This window comes from Glycine max, chromosome 4 (assembly GCF_000004515.6).
Source record: "Glycine max cultivar Williams 82 chromosome 4, Glycine_max_v4.0, whole genome shotgun sequence".
NCBI classification, from domain to species: domain Eukaryota; kingdom Viridiplantae; phylum Streptophyta; class Magnoliopsida; order Fabales; family Fabaceae; genus Glycine; species Glycine max.
In genome coordinates, this window is record NC_016091.4 from 7,889,734 (window position 1) to 7,906,198 (window position 16,465).

Consider the following 16,465-nt stretch of genomic DNA (forward strand, 5'->3'; position numbering starts at 1 on the left):
GTATATATACAATTACAGTATATAATTGAAAATATTAAAATAAAATAATAATAATAAATATTTTTTAATAATAGAATTTATTTTCAAAACATATATAAAAAAATAATTATATATAATATGATTTGCAGTGTCAATATTTTATATTTAAATAAGGAAACTACAAAAATATTATTTATCAACTTTTAATTATATAAAAAATTATTTTTTATTTACACTTGACTTTTTTTTTTTACTTTCGCTTTTTTTTTTTCAAACATACCATGAGTCCATAAGTAAAAAAATTCTTTGTACAGATATTGTATATTCGACTAATACACGGAAGAAGCAGAGTTTAAATGTACTAACAAAGAAAGAGAAGGATTTGATCGTGGTAAAATTTTCAAACACACAGCATTCATTTATTTATAAAATATTTATATCATTCAAATGTTTGAATTGTTCAGCAAAATTAATTTCCTTATCTAATGACTTGGTATCTCTGCAATCTCATACAAGGATTCTGTCACATATAAGATCTTGTTAATTTCCAACTTGTAAATTTACCAGAACAGAAAATTTCATACTGCAGTGCATGGTATATATACACAATGCGACTCGTGCCCTCTAAAAGGAACATAAAATGAAAGCTATCCAGGGATGATGAACAACTTTAATTAATTTCCCAATCAGCACTTCAACCCCGCGAGCTTTTTGTTGATCATCTCTCTCGGGGCAAAGCTATCCACAATTGTTTGTGTTTCGATGGCTGAAACTTCTTTGAGGGACTTGAGAATTGAGATTGGTTTGCTAATTGCAACTTGGTATTTTAATTAATTAAGGCTTTAATTTATAATTAATTTGTGTCCCTTTAAGCACCGCTGCAAAAATCATTTGGTGCTGCCTTCTGCACATGGATTGTGATCATTTCATTTGTTGGAGGCTGACATGGGCATGCTAGTGCTATGAATTTTGGAACCTCATCTCCTGGCATCAGCACCGGCAAGCTCTCACATCGGTTATGCCTCATCATCTGAACACCACAAAACAAAACTCATTAATTGTTTCCTTGCAGAATAATAATAATAACATGAGTCAAACATGTTTTACTCTTCTAAAATATTTTGAAATGTTAATTTTAATTACTATAAAAATTTGGAATAAAAAGGACATGTATTCATGATATAAAACAGTTTAACACCTATAGTTAATTAAATTATCTTAAAATTCATATTAATAAAAAAATTTAATTAAATAACAATGTAAAACAATATATAAGGATTAAACTCTAAATTTTTTATATAGATTTTTAATTTTCATAGTTTAATAAAAACAAGTGTTTTTTGTTTCTAATAAGAGACTAAAATTCCTTAATTTTTAGTACACATATATAGAACCTAATAACGTATAGAACTTTTATAAAGACTAGAATTAATATTTTGATAAGTGAAGAACATATTTTTCCTAAGCAATAACAACAATACGATGATAAATTAGAATTAGAAGCAAATGGTGTTTTTGGTGTGACTGTGTGAGCAAGTTACCAAGACAGGAAAGCCAGGTTTGTGAAGAGGGGGAGTTAAGTCTGCTTGTGTCTGAGGCCGAGTGTCGATAACCATACAAAATGGAAACAAAGGCTGGAGCTTTTCCCAGTGCAAGCAGCAGCAAAAGAAGCAACAAAGGAACAATAACAAGGCAACGAGAAGAGCTAAACCAAGAGGAAATGAAATAGATACTCCATTCGATGTGTCCTCAATCTCCATTTTTCTTCTCTCATTTCCTTTCACCTGAATGAATCAAGTCACAGAAAGCATCAGCTTTAATAAGAAAGAAACGTGGAGGCTCTGCACGAAGGATGCACTTACTAGTTAGTGGGGTGTAACATATTTTATTACAGATAGATGTTTGTTTGATGTGACTTAGAAGGAGAGTTGGTGGAGGTACATATTCCGTTTAGTACGGAAAGAAAAATCCCAACCATATTTTTACACTTACTCTGCCAGTGTGATGGGTGAAAATCTGCTCACTCAAACATGAAAAATAGAGATTTAGTTTTTGATTATGAAAACAATATATGATAAATTTATGGTGCCGTTAAATTTATATAAAAAGTTATAATATTTAAAGATTAATTTGATGACATTAAATCTTAAAATTTTAGAATTAATTTATTACTAAATTTGTTTGTAGAATTAATGTGTCATATTTTTTTTTATAGACTAAATTTAAATTTTTTATCTTTCAACAATTATTTTATCATCTCATCATACTTTCATAAATGAATTTTACTATTGACTTTTTTTCTTCTTCTTATGTAATCTCTTATTCCTAGTGTGGATGATATTTACACTTATAATCTCTTATTCATTCCTAATGTTTTAACACTTGTAATTATAAATATTTACTATGGGACTAAAATTTCCAATATATAAATATTATATTTTGTGTGGTTATCGACACTCATACATATTTAAATTCAATAATACAGATTTCAATAAAGTTAGTATATAAACCAATCAATTATAAGTCAATTTGTTATAAATATAAAATATTTTAACCATATATTTATATTTCCTTTTAATAATTTTATATTGTTTTTAATCCAGGATTTAATGTTATTTCTTTTACAAGCAAAGCATATTATTAATAGGGAAACACAGAGGGAGCATGAGATATGCCCCAACTGACAAGATAAAAATCAGAAGGTTAAATACACAGCATGCACTAATAACCAGGCACTACGCCACCCTCCCAACACATTTCCCTCATAAACAGGGTCTCATGCAATTTTATTTTATTTTTCATTTTTGAAAGAAAGTATTCCCTAAATCAAAAACTGAAGTGGATTTTATTTTTTCTAATAAAGTCTTTATCACAAGTACAGTCATAAAATTAAACCTCTCTATCAGTATCCTTAAGAAATTCAGCTATCTATCTATCAATTGTACTGCTTCGTATCTCATGCAAATATCAATAAGCATGTTAATGAATACTATACAAGAGACAAACAAACGTAGATCAAACAAAGAAAAATCAATGTCGCTAGCATACTGTTAGAGTATTAAATTTAGAAGAAAAAAACCATTAAAAGAGACAATCAAACGTAGATCAAACAAAGAAAAATAAAGAGATTAAGAGACAAACATGAAAAAGGTAGTGATAAAATAAAGAAAAACTAAAAAAATCATTAGAAGAAAAACAAGGCTTTTTAATAGATTTACTTAAATAAGAATTAATTACATTTCAAAATTATTGGTGCCATACTTTTTGCTCTATTATTGGTGTCATCAAGTTTTAATGCTTATGATTACTATTCTTGCTTGAGAATAAAGGAACATGAAAATTAAAAAAAATGTTTCTCTCGTAAATGTGTGTTTCAACGCTCAATTTATATTAGGTGAATTTGGTTCGAGGTTCACCAGGAAAGTAAAATTAAAGGATGAAAAAATAATTACAGATTAATTGATGCCAACAAAATTTATATTAATAATGAAAATCAAACTCATTCTTTTAAGATATAAATTTGTTTTTTTTTATCAATTGAATTAATTTTTATTGGCAGTGTAAACATATATGATAGTATTAGGAATAAGAGGCTGTGGAAAAAAAATACATTTATTAATAAGATAATGGAACAGTATGTGGTCTCGTAAAAAATGATGAAAATATGTGAATGTGAATTTTCTCAAGTTAAATCACATTCTTGAGTCAAAATAAAATAAAATAAAATAAAAATTACATTCTCTAAAATAATTTAAATATATTTTATAATATATATTTTAACATAAATATATAATCATATTATATAAAATATTATTTATCAATTTTTTTATAATTAATACAAAAATTGTTAAAAACATAATATATATTTCAAATATTCAACATTAAATCAAAATAAAACAATTGGAAATATAACCTGAACTTGTTCTATATATTTTTTTTAATCTGACTTAATTAGCGGGCCATGTTCCTAATGCTAATGCGCATCCCTAGTTTTATCACATTGGGATTCGCACCTTCAATCCTGTGGTCAGTTCCTAGTTAATTAGTCTCTGAAGACAGCATTAGCAAATCGCGATAAGACATTCAAATATAATATGTAACCACAAATTAAAGCCACATGTGAAAGTTAATTAAGGCTGCTTTCGCATAAAGTTGTCCACTTATTATTTTTTTTAACCTCCATTTAAAGGAAGTCGTCCACTTTCAATGGCACATAATATATGGGATAGTATCATAATAGTTTCGACCCACCCAACCATGGTGGGTGTACCAGTGTTAAGCACGGTTGCTTATAAAGGGCTATTTTTCACCCAACTAAATAAATTCCATAAGTCCGTAAAAAATAAGTTGGATCTACCACCAAAAAAAAAACTTTGACTTTTAAAATGAGTATGTAATTTGTGTAGAATAATGCTTAAACTTTTATGATATATATTTGTTCTGGGTATTTGAATTAATTTATTTTCAAAATAATTATTTTTTCCCGTAGTTTTTAAGAGTTTTTTTTTTGGTAATAAGATAAGATTGGCTATCATAATTAAATTACTTGTAAATATAAAATATGCACTAAAAAGTAAAATTATGATACTTATTATTATCGTTACATTTACTATATTTTAAACTATACAATAAATCATCTTTAAAGAAAAATATTTATTTTATATATGCTCATGCCTCTTAACAGAAATTATTTTATACCAATATTATGATAAGAAAAAAATATGCAAAATTATATTAAAGTATTAATAAATTTAACACACAAATGAGCACTTCACAATTTTTTTTAATATTCAAAGAACATTATTTTTCAACAAATTAAAAAAAAATTGGCTTGACTGCACGTTATAGTTGATTTTTGGAAATTTTAATAAAAATTATACGTTTTAATATAAATTTATATTTATTGTCAACTTAAACATGTATTATAAAATGTCTAATAATTTAAAATTTAATTGTATTCATCTTTAAAAAATACATGATTTGCAATAATTTAATTTAGGAAAAATTTGGTTTTAGTTTTGATACATTTTGTCAAATTTGCTCATGGTTCCTACATTTTCATATAAATGGATTGAGTCTCCTAATTTTTTAAAATATGTTAATTTAATTCCTTTTCTCAATAAACTTTCATGTTTTTTAATGTTTAGAAAGACCAATTCTACATGTTTTAAAAAATTGAGAACTAAATTCATCTAACATAAAAATATTAAGAATTCTGAAAAAGTCTGACAAAAAATATAGAAACTAAAAAAAACTATTTTTCTCTTTATTTTAATTGGTTTGACATATAATCAGAAAAAAAATAAAATTCTGTCTCATGATTCTCATCCGTCTAAAAGAAGTGATAGCATTAGGTCTCAGTCCCTGTCGAAAAATTGGAACTCCTAGGTGGAAAGCACTATAAATTTGAACCTAACTTATGGAAAGCAACTAAATCGAAATAATTCAAATACTAAAAGTTAGATGATAAAATGCAATAATTGTTGATAAAAAAACTAAAACAATAAATTATAGCTTCATAATTTATTATATATTTATTAGTCTTTTTTATGATGTTTATCAACATTTTTTATACAAAAATTTATAAATATATTTTATTTATAAGATAAACGTGTCACTTTAAATAATCAAATTCCATATTTGTTGTTGTAAATAAACCGTATTCAGAAATCAGAGCAGAAAGTTAGAACCGCACGAAGAGGTTCCTCTCTTTCTTTAGGTAAATTTTTCATACAAAACGTTAGGAAATTGGCATTTTTTTTTATCATTCTGGTGTACTTTTTTAAAAATAATTAAATTAGTGTAATTATTAATAAAAATATTAATTCATAGTAAGTTATATTTCATGAGCACGTTTTTTTTATGTGAATAATTTTTTAGTTATAAACCTTCATAAATGCAGTTGTACTTGTGAAGTGTGATTTATCATATATTGGTACTTTTTTTTTAAAAAAAAACTATTGATTTAGTAATTTTAAAAGAAAAATGTACTAAATCGGTAAAGATCCAACTGACAAACTATAATCTTAGAAGAAATGACTACGGCCCATTAAATCCTGACGAGTCAATTTTAAAATGTAATTTTACATTCACAAATGACTATTTCAAAAGAGAAAAAGGAAATGTTGGAAGCAATTGGGAAGTAGAGAAAGCAATAACCCAAAATAAACTAAATTCCAACGTCAATAAAGCCCACATAAATTTTTTTCTTTTATCAGTGAAGAACGAAAGACATTTATTTGTTACACTTTTACTATTTCATCCTGCACCTCCTATTATATTCGAAAAAATTCATTCTAAGATAAAAATTAGTATACCAGATGGACTTTTTGGAATATAATAAAAGATTTAAGGTGTAGGATGTAAAGTGGAGGATCCAATAGCCAAAACAAAATTAGAGAATTTGAACTTGTACCAACCCTTTAGTACACATGGGATATTTCATATAAGACATTTGTAACTTATTAAATAAATAAATCTTAAAAGTTTTATTGTAAAAAAAATAATCTTTAAAATTTGTAGTGTGTAGTGTACAATCTTAAAAATTCTGCTTCCAGCCTACGTGGATCGTAAAATCCACCATGGGATTGGATCCTCTTCCTGAATTAGAACTTTTGTCATGGTTTGTGTTATAATCTGAATAGAAATATTTTTTTTGGGTAAGTAATGTTCTGAATAGAAATATATTAATAAAATTTATTAAAAAAACTAAAATTTTATATATAATAAAGTCAAGATCCATTTTTGTAACAACACATTAATTTGACAGTTGTGGATAAAATATAACGTGTATAACTAACACATACTTATATGTGAATTGGACAACAAGGATTCTAAATATTTTGTAATTTTTTTGACAGCCTAAATAATGTATAATTAATCAACATTCCTATCGCAACGTAGGCCACGTGGGACCACGATAAAAAAAGATAAAAAGATAGTGAATTTTTCAAAAAGGAAAATCGGATGAGTCGTTATCAAAGTTTATTTAAGGAAAACAAAAGAAAAACAAAAAAAAATAAAAAATGATTTACGGTTTGAGAAAACGTCTGTCATGAAGACGAAGAAAACCTTTAATTGAGTATGCTAAAAATAAAGTGACTTTTTGATTATTTATTTTCCCTTGAGAACATGAAGATGAAAACCTTTATATTTTTTTTGTTTATTTAGAAAATGAAAGTGAACTTTTATTTTTTAGGGTAAAAAAGGGAATTTTATGTTTTTTAGGTCGATAAGGATTTGTCATCGCTCTTATGTATCCTCAGATTCCATGAGAAAATCAGACTTACATAATTCTTTAGGTAGAAAATAGTTTGTGTGTTGGGTTGATTTTTTTTTAAAGATTTGTTTTAATTGCGTGACAAAGAGTCATTAAGGTGTTGGACCTTGAACGACATTGAATTTTAAGAAAACAACTGAAAGAATCACTTAAGGCATTGAACCTTGAAACAATTTTGAGTAATGTGCAAATTTTGTGGAGAAAAAAAAAAAGAATTGAGTGATTATTTATTTGTGGAGAAAAGGGAAAATCTCAAGTATACTTTGTAAAGTCAAGCAAGTCAGATACCCAACATGACTTTCATGAAATTTTACTCACACGTTTATTAAAACACCACAAAGCAAGTCTTAAGTTGAAGACTCAACATGGATTGCACACAATGTGAAAAAAGACTTCGGTTTGTAGTAAACTTTGCGAAGTCCAGTAAGTCGAAGACTCAACATGACATTCACTAAATTTATCCACACATTTATTAAAACACCACCAAGCAAGTCGGAGATCCAATATGGAGTGCACGAAATGTAAGCATGTACTAAAGAGTACTAACATAGAATTTCAAAAATGTTTAACGTAATATTAAGTAATCAATAGACGAGACACACACAAATAAATCAAATGAGAATAGAAAGAGATGGAATAAATGTGAAGAATCCACTTAGTAATTAAGAGGGCAGGGTTAAAACATGGGGGAGATAAATAAGTGACAAAATATTTAAATGCACTACGAACTAACCAGACGATGATAAATAAAAACAGAATAATAGAGCCAAACCGAAAAAAAAAGTGGTTTAAATAGTAGTCCTGCTTCATTTGGGCTATGCCTGAAAAGAGTGAGAATGTGCATGTAAATGGAGGTGTGACTTATTTATTTTATGTAGAATTATTTTTTGAAAAAAATGGGTAAGGCTTAAAATGAAAGAAAAAATTACATATGTGAAAAAGGTGGTGTTAATAGAAATTTTGATTGTTTTTATTTTCTCTTTTTTTGTTTTTTCTTTTATTTTTTTTATTTTTATTATATAAAAAAAGATGGACAACAAATATTTTTTTAAAAAAATTCTAAGAGTCTCACCAGTGGCCAAAGGTTCACCGACGAATTGAAACAAATCAAAGTAAGAGACCAAAAGAAAGAGGAGAAGAGAGGAGAGGAAGAGTGAAGGAAAGAAAAAAAAAAGAGAAAGAAAGAAATAAGGATATGCATGGAGCTCCCTCCTCCTTTAGTGAATGAAGTGTGTCAAACAACATGATGCACTCTTTTCATGCCTCCTCTTCTTATTTTTTATATGTTCTCTCTATGTGTGTTTTTGTGTAATTTTTTTTCTTTGTAATTGTATTCATGCATCCTCCTTTCATAGTATTTTTCTCCTTGGGTCCTTTATAATTCTTTTTCTTCTTCTTATTATTTTTGTTTTATTTTTATTTTTCCTTTCCTTTTTTTTTCTTCATTTTTTCCTTATGTTCTTTGTCCCGTTCTTTCTTTCCTTTTTTTTCTTTCCTCTTTTTTTTTCTCTTTATTTTTTACTTTCTTTTTCTCTTTTTTTCTTTCTTTCCTTTTTTTATTTTTTCTTTTCTTTTTTTTCTTTCTTTTTTTTTCATTTTTATATTTACTTATTTTTGTTTTTTTTTCATTTTTTTGTCTTTTTTTGAAAAATTTATCCGAACAGGCTATGATAATTGCCTTAATAGAAAATAATGGTATAAAATATGAAAAATTAATACAATTCAGTTAGATTTAAAATAGATGTTGAATAAAAAAAATAATATTTAACAAAGACCGAAAAAATGTTAAATTATTCTTGATATTTAATTATAATAACGAGAATTATACACATTTTAATTTTTCAACAAATGCGTTATACCTCTGTCTAAAGTACAATGATATTGTATGATGCATGATTTGTTGGTTAATTTGAAAAACGAGATGATACTGGATAAATCTGAAGTTGTGTATAACACTTTCAGATTGAATCAAATTTCGGGATTCAACCAAAATTGTTCAATCGGATAAAATCAGAAGATTATAATTCAAGAGTTTTGTTTTGGTCTTGTATGTTTTGTCACCCGTTATGCTTTCTGAACCAGAATGATTATTTATGATCAAAGAACATGTGGTTTTTTGGCAGTTGATGAAAGTTTTTTCTTTTTTTAAAAACTGCCGTTGATGGAAGTTTTAGTAACTTCCATGTAACTTCCAACCGTTGATGGAAGTTTTAGTAACTTCCATGTAACTTCCAAAATTTGCCTAAACCGAACATCTCGTTATTACATTAAAACAAGCGTGCACTCTTATTTTAACATAATAAAGATATCAATTACACTAAAATGTCCAACAAACCTTCCCCATTTTAGTGTAATTACCGATCAAATCACCAAAGTCATAACATACAACAAACTACTGCATAGATGAAATATCGTGACGATTGAATTTCATCTTAGCAAATTACACATTTCAAATATTCGAATATCAGGGTGTCACTAAGGATTGAACCCTTTCTATTCATAATGAATACATGAAGATAATCTGCACAATAGTTTATAACATTACTCTTGCTCGACACTAGTTTACTAGCCTGTGTCCCTATCCTTCATAAGCATATCAAAGCCAAGTCCTAGCTTCTTGAAGCGGCTAAACTTCATGCTTATATAGGTAGTCCTTTTCTTTCTTGCACCTGCAAATGCAATTTTTCAAAAGAACCATTGAGAAGTTATACTTCAACCTCCTTAACTTACAGAACCGAACATATTCCTTTTGGGATACTTTTGATGATGTGTTCCAATCTCTACACGTTAAGCTTTCCACATTGAATTCAGCACCTAATGTCATATTAGATGGGAATTGGGTATCTTAACATAAGAGATTTCAGATGGACTTTAATCCTAATCCCACAGCCGACCTTTTCACGAGATCTCTACTTAACCCTTTGGTTAAATGATTGGCCAAATTATGCTGAGTTCTCACAAACTCCACTGATATCACACCATGCATGATTAACTCCCGAACCATGTTATGTCTAAGACCCAAGTGTCTAGACTTCCCATTATACACTTGACTATATGCCTTAGCCAAAGTTCATATGGGGTAACCTTATTCCTTTTGTTAGGAATTCGGTTCAACAAGTAACAGGCTGTCAACATAGCCTTACCCCAAAATCCTTCACTTAAATCCGAATAGGATAACATGGAATTCACCATTTCTTTCAAGGTTCTATTCTTCCTTTCGGCTACACCATTCTGTTGTGGTGTATAGGGAGTTGTAGTTTAATGTATTATTCCAGTAGATTGAAAATAAATCGGATCATAATACTCACCTCCCTTATCCGTACGAAGAGTTTTGTTTAGCCCATTTTGATGAAGTTCTACCTCTTTCTTATAAATTTTAAATTTATCAAGAGCTTCATCTTTTGTATTTAATAAATATACATAACAATACCTTGATGCATCATCAATAAAAGTAACAAGATAATTTTTATGACCTAATGATGTAGTAGCATGCAAATCACACAAATCACTATGAATAAGGTCTAAGACTTTAGTCTCACTTTTAACATCCTTAAAAGGTTTCCTAGTGATCTTGGTCAACATGCAAGTTTTGCATTTTTCAATGTTCATATCAAAAGGAGGAATCATACTTGTTTTTGACATATCTTTTAATCTTTTGTAATGAACATGTCCTAATCTAGCATGCCAAATTTCTGATTTTGTCATATTAGTTATAGAACTACACGAGGTCATACAAACAGATTCATGAACAAAAGGAACATCAATGTTTAATTTAAACATTCCATTACAACGATAACCAAATCTAACAAACGAACCATGTCTTGACAAGATGTACTTGTCACTTTCAAGTACTTGCTTGAAACCACAATTATTTAAAATCATACCAGACAATAAGTTCTTACGAATACCAGGTACAAATAAGACATTATCCAAATACAAACTTTTTTCGGAAGTAAAAACTAAATTCACACAACCTAATCCTAGGATTGGTTCAGTTGCAACATTGCCTATCTTCACAATAGAGCCATCATCGATTGGTCTAAATTCCTTGAACCAACGACGATCTTTGCACACATGGCTTGTTGCTCCCGAATCAAACCACCAAGCAACATCATCATCCTGCAGATAGAATGCATTAGATATTAGTGATACATAATTTGAATTCGTATTCGAATTAAAATTATTCACTACAATCTGACCTTGTTGCTTTTCAGGATCATTAGACCCACTTGGACCAGCCTTGTTCTTTCCTTTGAACACCCGACAATCCCTCTTTAAATGACCAGGTTTCCCACACTTCCAACATGACAATTTTGTCTGTTTGTTTGGACCTTTGTTCTTATTTCCTTAAAATTTTCGTTTGTTACCTTTAGCATTGTAATTTTGCTTAACTGTTCCACTTTCCTCTACCATATTGACGGAAGAGGAACCTGCTACGTTTTTATCATTGACTTTGTCAATTTCCTGAGCCCCCAGCGACTCCTCAATCATGAAATGACTACCGAGTTGAACCAGAGTCAACTCTTCCTTCTTATGTTTCAAGGTATGCTTGAAGTCTTTCCAAGAAGAAGGTAGTTTATCAATTATAGATGAAACTGCAATGGATTCATCCATTTTCAAATCATGTTGAGTAAACTGACCCAAAATCCGCAGCAGTTCATTATATTGTTCCATAACAGGCCTCGAATCAATCATTTTGTAATTAAAGAAATTACTAACTAAGAATTTGTTACTTGAGGCATCTTCTGCCATATACTTGGATTCAAGAGAGTCCCATAATTCCTTAGCAGACTCAACATTTTGATAAATATCAAAGAGAGAGTCAGACATACCGTTCAGAATGTGTCCACGACAAATGTAATCGTCGTTCTCCCATTTCGAACGCTTCCTTGTTTGATCCAGAGTTTCGTCTTCCATATACACCGGCATCGGTGTACTCAGCACATACACCACATTCAATGTTGTCAAGAGAAAGTGCATCTTCTTCTGCCATCTTCTGAAATCATGCCCTTCAAATTTGTCCAACTTCGCAAACTTGCTTGTCATATTCGAACTATCGTTCGTCATCTCGAAAAATTTGATTCAATCTTTTGTTGGTTAATTTGAAAAACGAGATGATACTGGATAAATCTGAAGTCGTGTATAACACTTTCAGATTGAATCAAATTTCGGGGTTCAACCAAAATTGTTCAATCGGATAAAATCAGAAGATTATAATTCAAGAGTTTTGTTTTGGTCTTGTATGTTTTGTCACCCGTTATGCTTTCTGAACCAGAATGATTATTTATGATCAAAGAACATGTGGTTTTTTGGCAGTTGATGGAAGTTTTTTCTTTTTTAAAAACTGCCGTTGATGGAAGTTTTAGTAACTTCCATGTAACTTCCAACCGTTGATGGAAGTTTTAGTAACTTCCATGTAACTTCCAAAATTTACCTAAACCGAATATCTCGTTATTACATTAAAACAAGCGTGCACTCTTATTTTAACATAATAAAGAGATCAATTACACTAAAATGTTCAACATGATTCTCGTTAAAATGATTTTTTTTAAGAAAAAAATCTTAAACTTTAGGAGCACCAATAACAAAATATTTTTTCATTAATTTTTATAAAACAGAAAAAGATCACATGTATTATAAAAAAAGATCACACATGTTAATAAAAACGTCCAACATATAATATTATCATTTAAAGTAAAAAAAAAAATTCTCTTAAAATTTCTGTTTTAAGCGTCGCTTACAGTTGGACCAATCCTGATTATAGCTTTAATGAGCTAAAATTTGGAGCTGCATGCATCTTATGGCCACCGGTTCTTTTTTCTTGATGTGGAAGGGTTTCGTCGTTCATTGTCTTGCACCAGTAATTCTTCCACTGTGAAAATATATTGTCCAATGCAGTACGAAGCAAAGAAGCTAGCAAAGACTGGAAATATAAATTGATTGAAACAGTTTATTAAAGTTTGTTTATATATATTTAGAAATTCTTTTTAAAAAGAAAACATAAATAATTTGGTAGATAAAATGTTTTTTGAAAAACAGCATGGGAATGTAATCTTACGTACCTAAATAAATAGAGTTTATGAATTATTTTCAGATATGTTCAATTACATCGTGAAATCACATGCTCATGGAGTCTTTCTGCACCTTGGTGCTTTTAATATAATATGCTTATTGCTGATTAAAAAAACAAAACATGCTCATGAAGTCCTGTACTAGTCTCTGTCTTTTCGTGCACCAACGGGGCCACTGGTGACCGGGGTCTTCTATGTCTATGTCTCATGTCTGTACCTTCTAGCAATACAAGCATGATATATGTAGCTTTGACATGTTCTACAATCAATATTGATATGCTAGTCCATGTTGAGATATCTAAAATATTGTGCTCAGGTGATAGTTCTTTCGGTAGAAACCATAATGTTGTGTAAAATGGTACACGTGGTAGTTTTCGCTATACATTTCTTGAGATAAAAAGAACAATCTATTTAAAACACATCAAAATATATCAACACAAACAATAAAATACTAATAATTGCACTAATCAGCTATTTATTTAAAATGGTTGAAATTAATCAAATAACCAATCAAAATACTTGATTTTAATTAGAACCTAAATTTAAAAGCTAAAATGCTTCAATCCAAAAATTTCAAACAAAAATCAATTATCTAAAATACTTCAATCTCATCATGAGCCTAAAAGTATGAAATTCTGCGTAACTTTTTATATTGAAGTATTTTAATTAATATAATCGTATAAAATATTTGCATAATGTAGTTTTCTAGCCTTTAAACTATTTTAAAAAAATTGTTAGAATAATTAAAAAAATATATGATTTTTTTTTTTGAAAAAACATTTTTAAATTATTTTTTAGTTTTTTTTAATAAACATCTACGCATACATACAGTAAGAAGACTGTAAAGATATTCATAAAGGTTGGAAACAATTCTTTATTTAATTGTAGGAGAATGAACAGAAAAATACGTAACAGAAAAGAATTTTCTGAGAACAAAATACAATGATAAGTTGGATTCAGTATAAATGTTAAGTATAATCATTAGATCATCATTACTTCGCCAATGTCCATTAGTACATGTCATGTCCAAATCTTTGTTCTGTAGTATGTACATTTGTATGCTTGCAAGGTATAGGGCCATAGGCGCTTCTTCTTTTTCTTCTTTATATTTTTGTTTTAATTTAAAGAATGAAATGAAAGGTTTTCTGAATCTTTGTCATACTTGTAAGATTTATTCGGTAGAAGAGTGGGAACGAATTGAAGTAAAAGGTAAAAATATGAGACTCATCTTATTTTTTTTTTCATTTTCTTTCTCGCAAACGAACGCACTCATGAGATAAGATCTAAGCTTCTTCCCTTTGTTAATGGCTTTACGTGACATTTGTTTTCACATTTGAGCTTTCTAAAAAGCAGTGACGCCAAGGCATAGGTCATATCTGAAAGATTCTCTTTGAATTATATAGCAAGCGCCAAGCGGGGCAATGGCAACTCTACTCTGAGCTCTCTATAGAGAAAAAAAAAATAGAACCAATAAAAGGGTTGGATAAGACTTTGATTTGATTTTACAAGCAGATGACAAGCGTATTATATCATTGAAATCTAGGTGTTATTTTTATTAATTTTTTAATTTTCGAAGTGGTACCTAAGGTGTATGAACTTTGGATGTTTCACGTTTCTTTTGGTTACAGAATGCGAACACGGATAGTAGTACAAGGACACAATGCACCCTCACTGAAACGACATTTTTGGAGTTAGTACTAACATGCAATAATAATACCTGATACCTGAAGTTTTTGGACTTATTCATTTTTTTTTGGATTAATCGACATGTGCACGTTGGCTTCTGATTTCTATCACACACTCACGTTTCGGCCACTAGTGTCGACCAAAAGATGATTGAAGCCTTCTGTTGAGACCCCTGAAAATGATCCTTAGTAATTCATATTACAACCTTTTAATTATGCTTTAAAGGATATTGACATATTTCAATAGCAATCTGTTGTCTCCTGTTTGCTATTTTCACTTACTGTTTATAAAGATTGTACGTTCATCTGTAGAGTGTAAAGGGGAAGCACAATCTAGCTTGTTTTGATGATTTTGATCCAGGCAGAAGAGTGTAGCCAGGGATGGATGGAGAGGGGAGGATCTCCTTCCTTGACACTTCTCATATAAATAGATATATATTTTAAAGTTAGTTAATGTAAATTTATGTAAAATTAATTATTTATGTTACTATTATAATAATTATTAAGGATAATTAGTGGAAATTAGATAATATAAATTGTGTTTGCTATTATTACTGTAATGATTAAGGTGATAACTAGAATAAAATTATCTAAAACTAATTGTGAGTTTATTGTTTTTATGATAACCGTTAAAATTATTATTATTTTAAAAAAGATAGTTTTAATTTTATGTGTAAAAATAATAAATATTTTTTAAAATTATTATTTATTAAAATTTAAACACTTAAATAATTAAAAAGGAAGAGAAAAAATTTAACCTCCCTTGAATAGATTTCTAGATTCATCCTTGAGTGTAGCATTACGTGAGACAAGCTAAGTTGGTTCTTTTGGTGATTATATAATCAAAGATCATGCATGCCCGCACATGCATAAATGGTGGTGCTTTTATAGTTATGTTGGATTATCTTGGTTAAAATCCGCATGTAGTTTTACGCGAGAGAGAGAGAGCTAGAGAAACATTACTGTTAAAAAAGAAAATTTTGGAGAGAAAAAAAACGTAAACTTTTAAACTTTTCAGAGTCTCACTTTGTCCACACGCCACTACATGTTTGAAAGTACAAATAAACTATTCAATGTATCATAATTTTTTCAAAAAATTATCTATTTACTTCTAAATTCTTACAAGTTTAGTGAGAAAACTCTTTAAATATTTTTATGTACATTCAAAAGAATTAAACACCTTTTTGGAGCTAATGCTTGTATCTTTTTATTCTGTTTTTATGCTGCTGTTAGGAATATTCCCTATCCTCTTTTTTTTTTCCTAATAAATTCTTCTTTTGCAATTTTTAATCCTTTGTCCTAATGAAAATTGAACAATTTTGTAATTTTTTAATCCTTTTCCCCCATTGAAAAATGAACAAATTAGTAAATTAGTAAAGATCACGTTCCTACGTTTACAAAACTAGCACAAGATTAAACGAAAGTACTTAATTATCGATGTCACATCATTC

At 28.8% G+C, this 16,465-nt stretch overlaps 1 protein-coding gene across 1 annotated transcript; it reads right to left on the reverse strand.

Annotated features, from left to right (window-relative positions):
* Window positions 1-376: 376 nt before the first annotated feature.
* On the reverse strand, window positions 377-1,830 carry LOC100783854 (uncharacterized protein At5g65660). Its single transcript, XM_003522692.4, has 2 exons — window positions 1,521-1,830; window positions 377-1,009 (listed from the first exon to the last, which is right to left on the reverse strand). The coding sequence occupies exons 1-2, from the start codon at window positions 1,737-1,739 to the stop codon at window positions 848-850; spliced, it is 381 nt and encodes a 126-aa protein (XP_003522740.1). The 5' UTR covers window positions 1,740-1,830; the 3' UTR covers window positions 377-847.
* Between the last annotated feature and the right edge of the window lie 14,635 nt (window positions 1,831-16,465).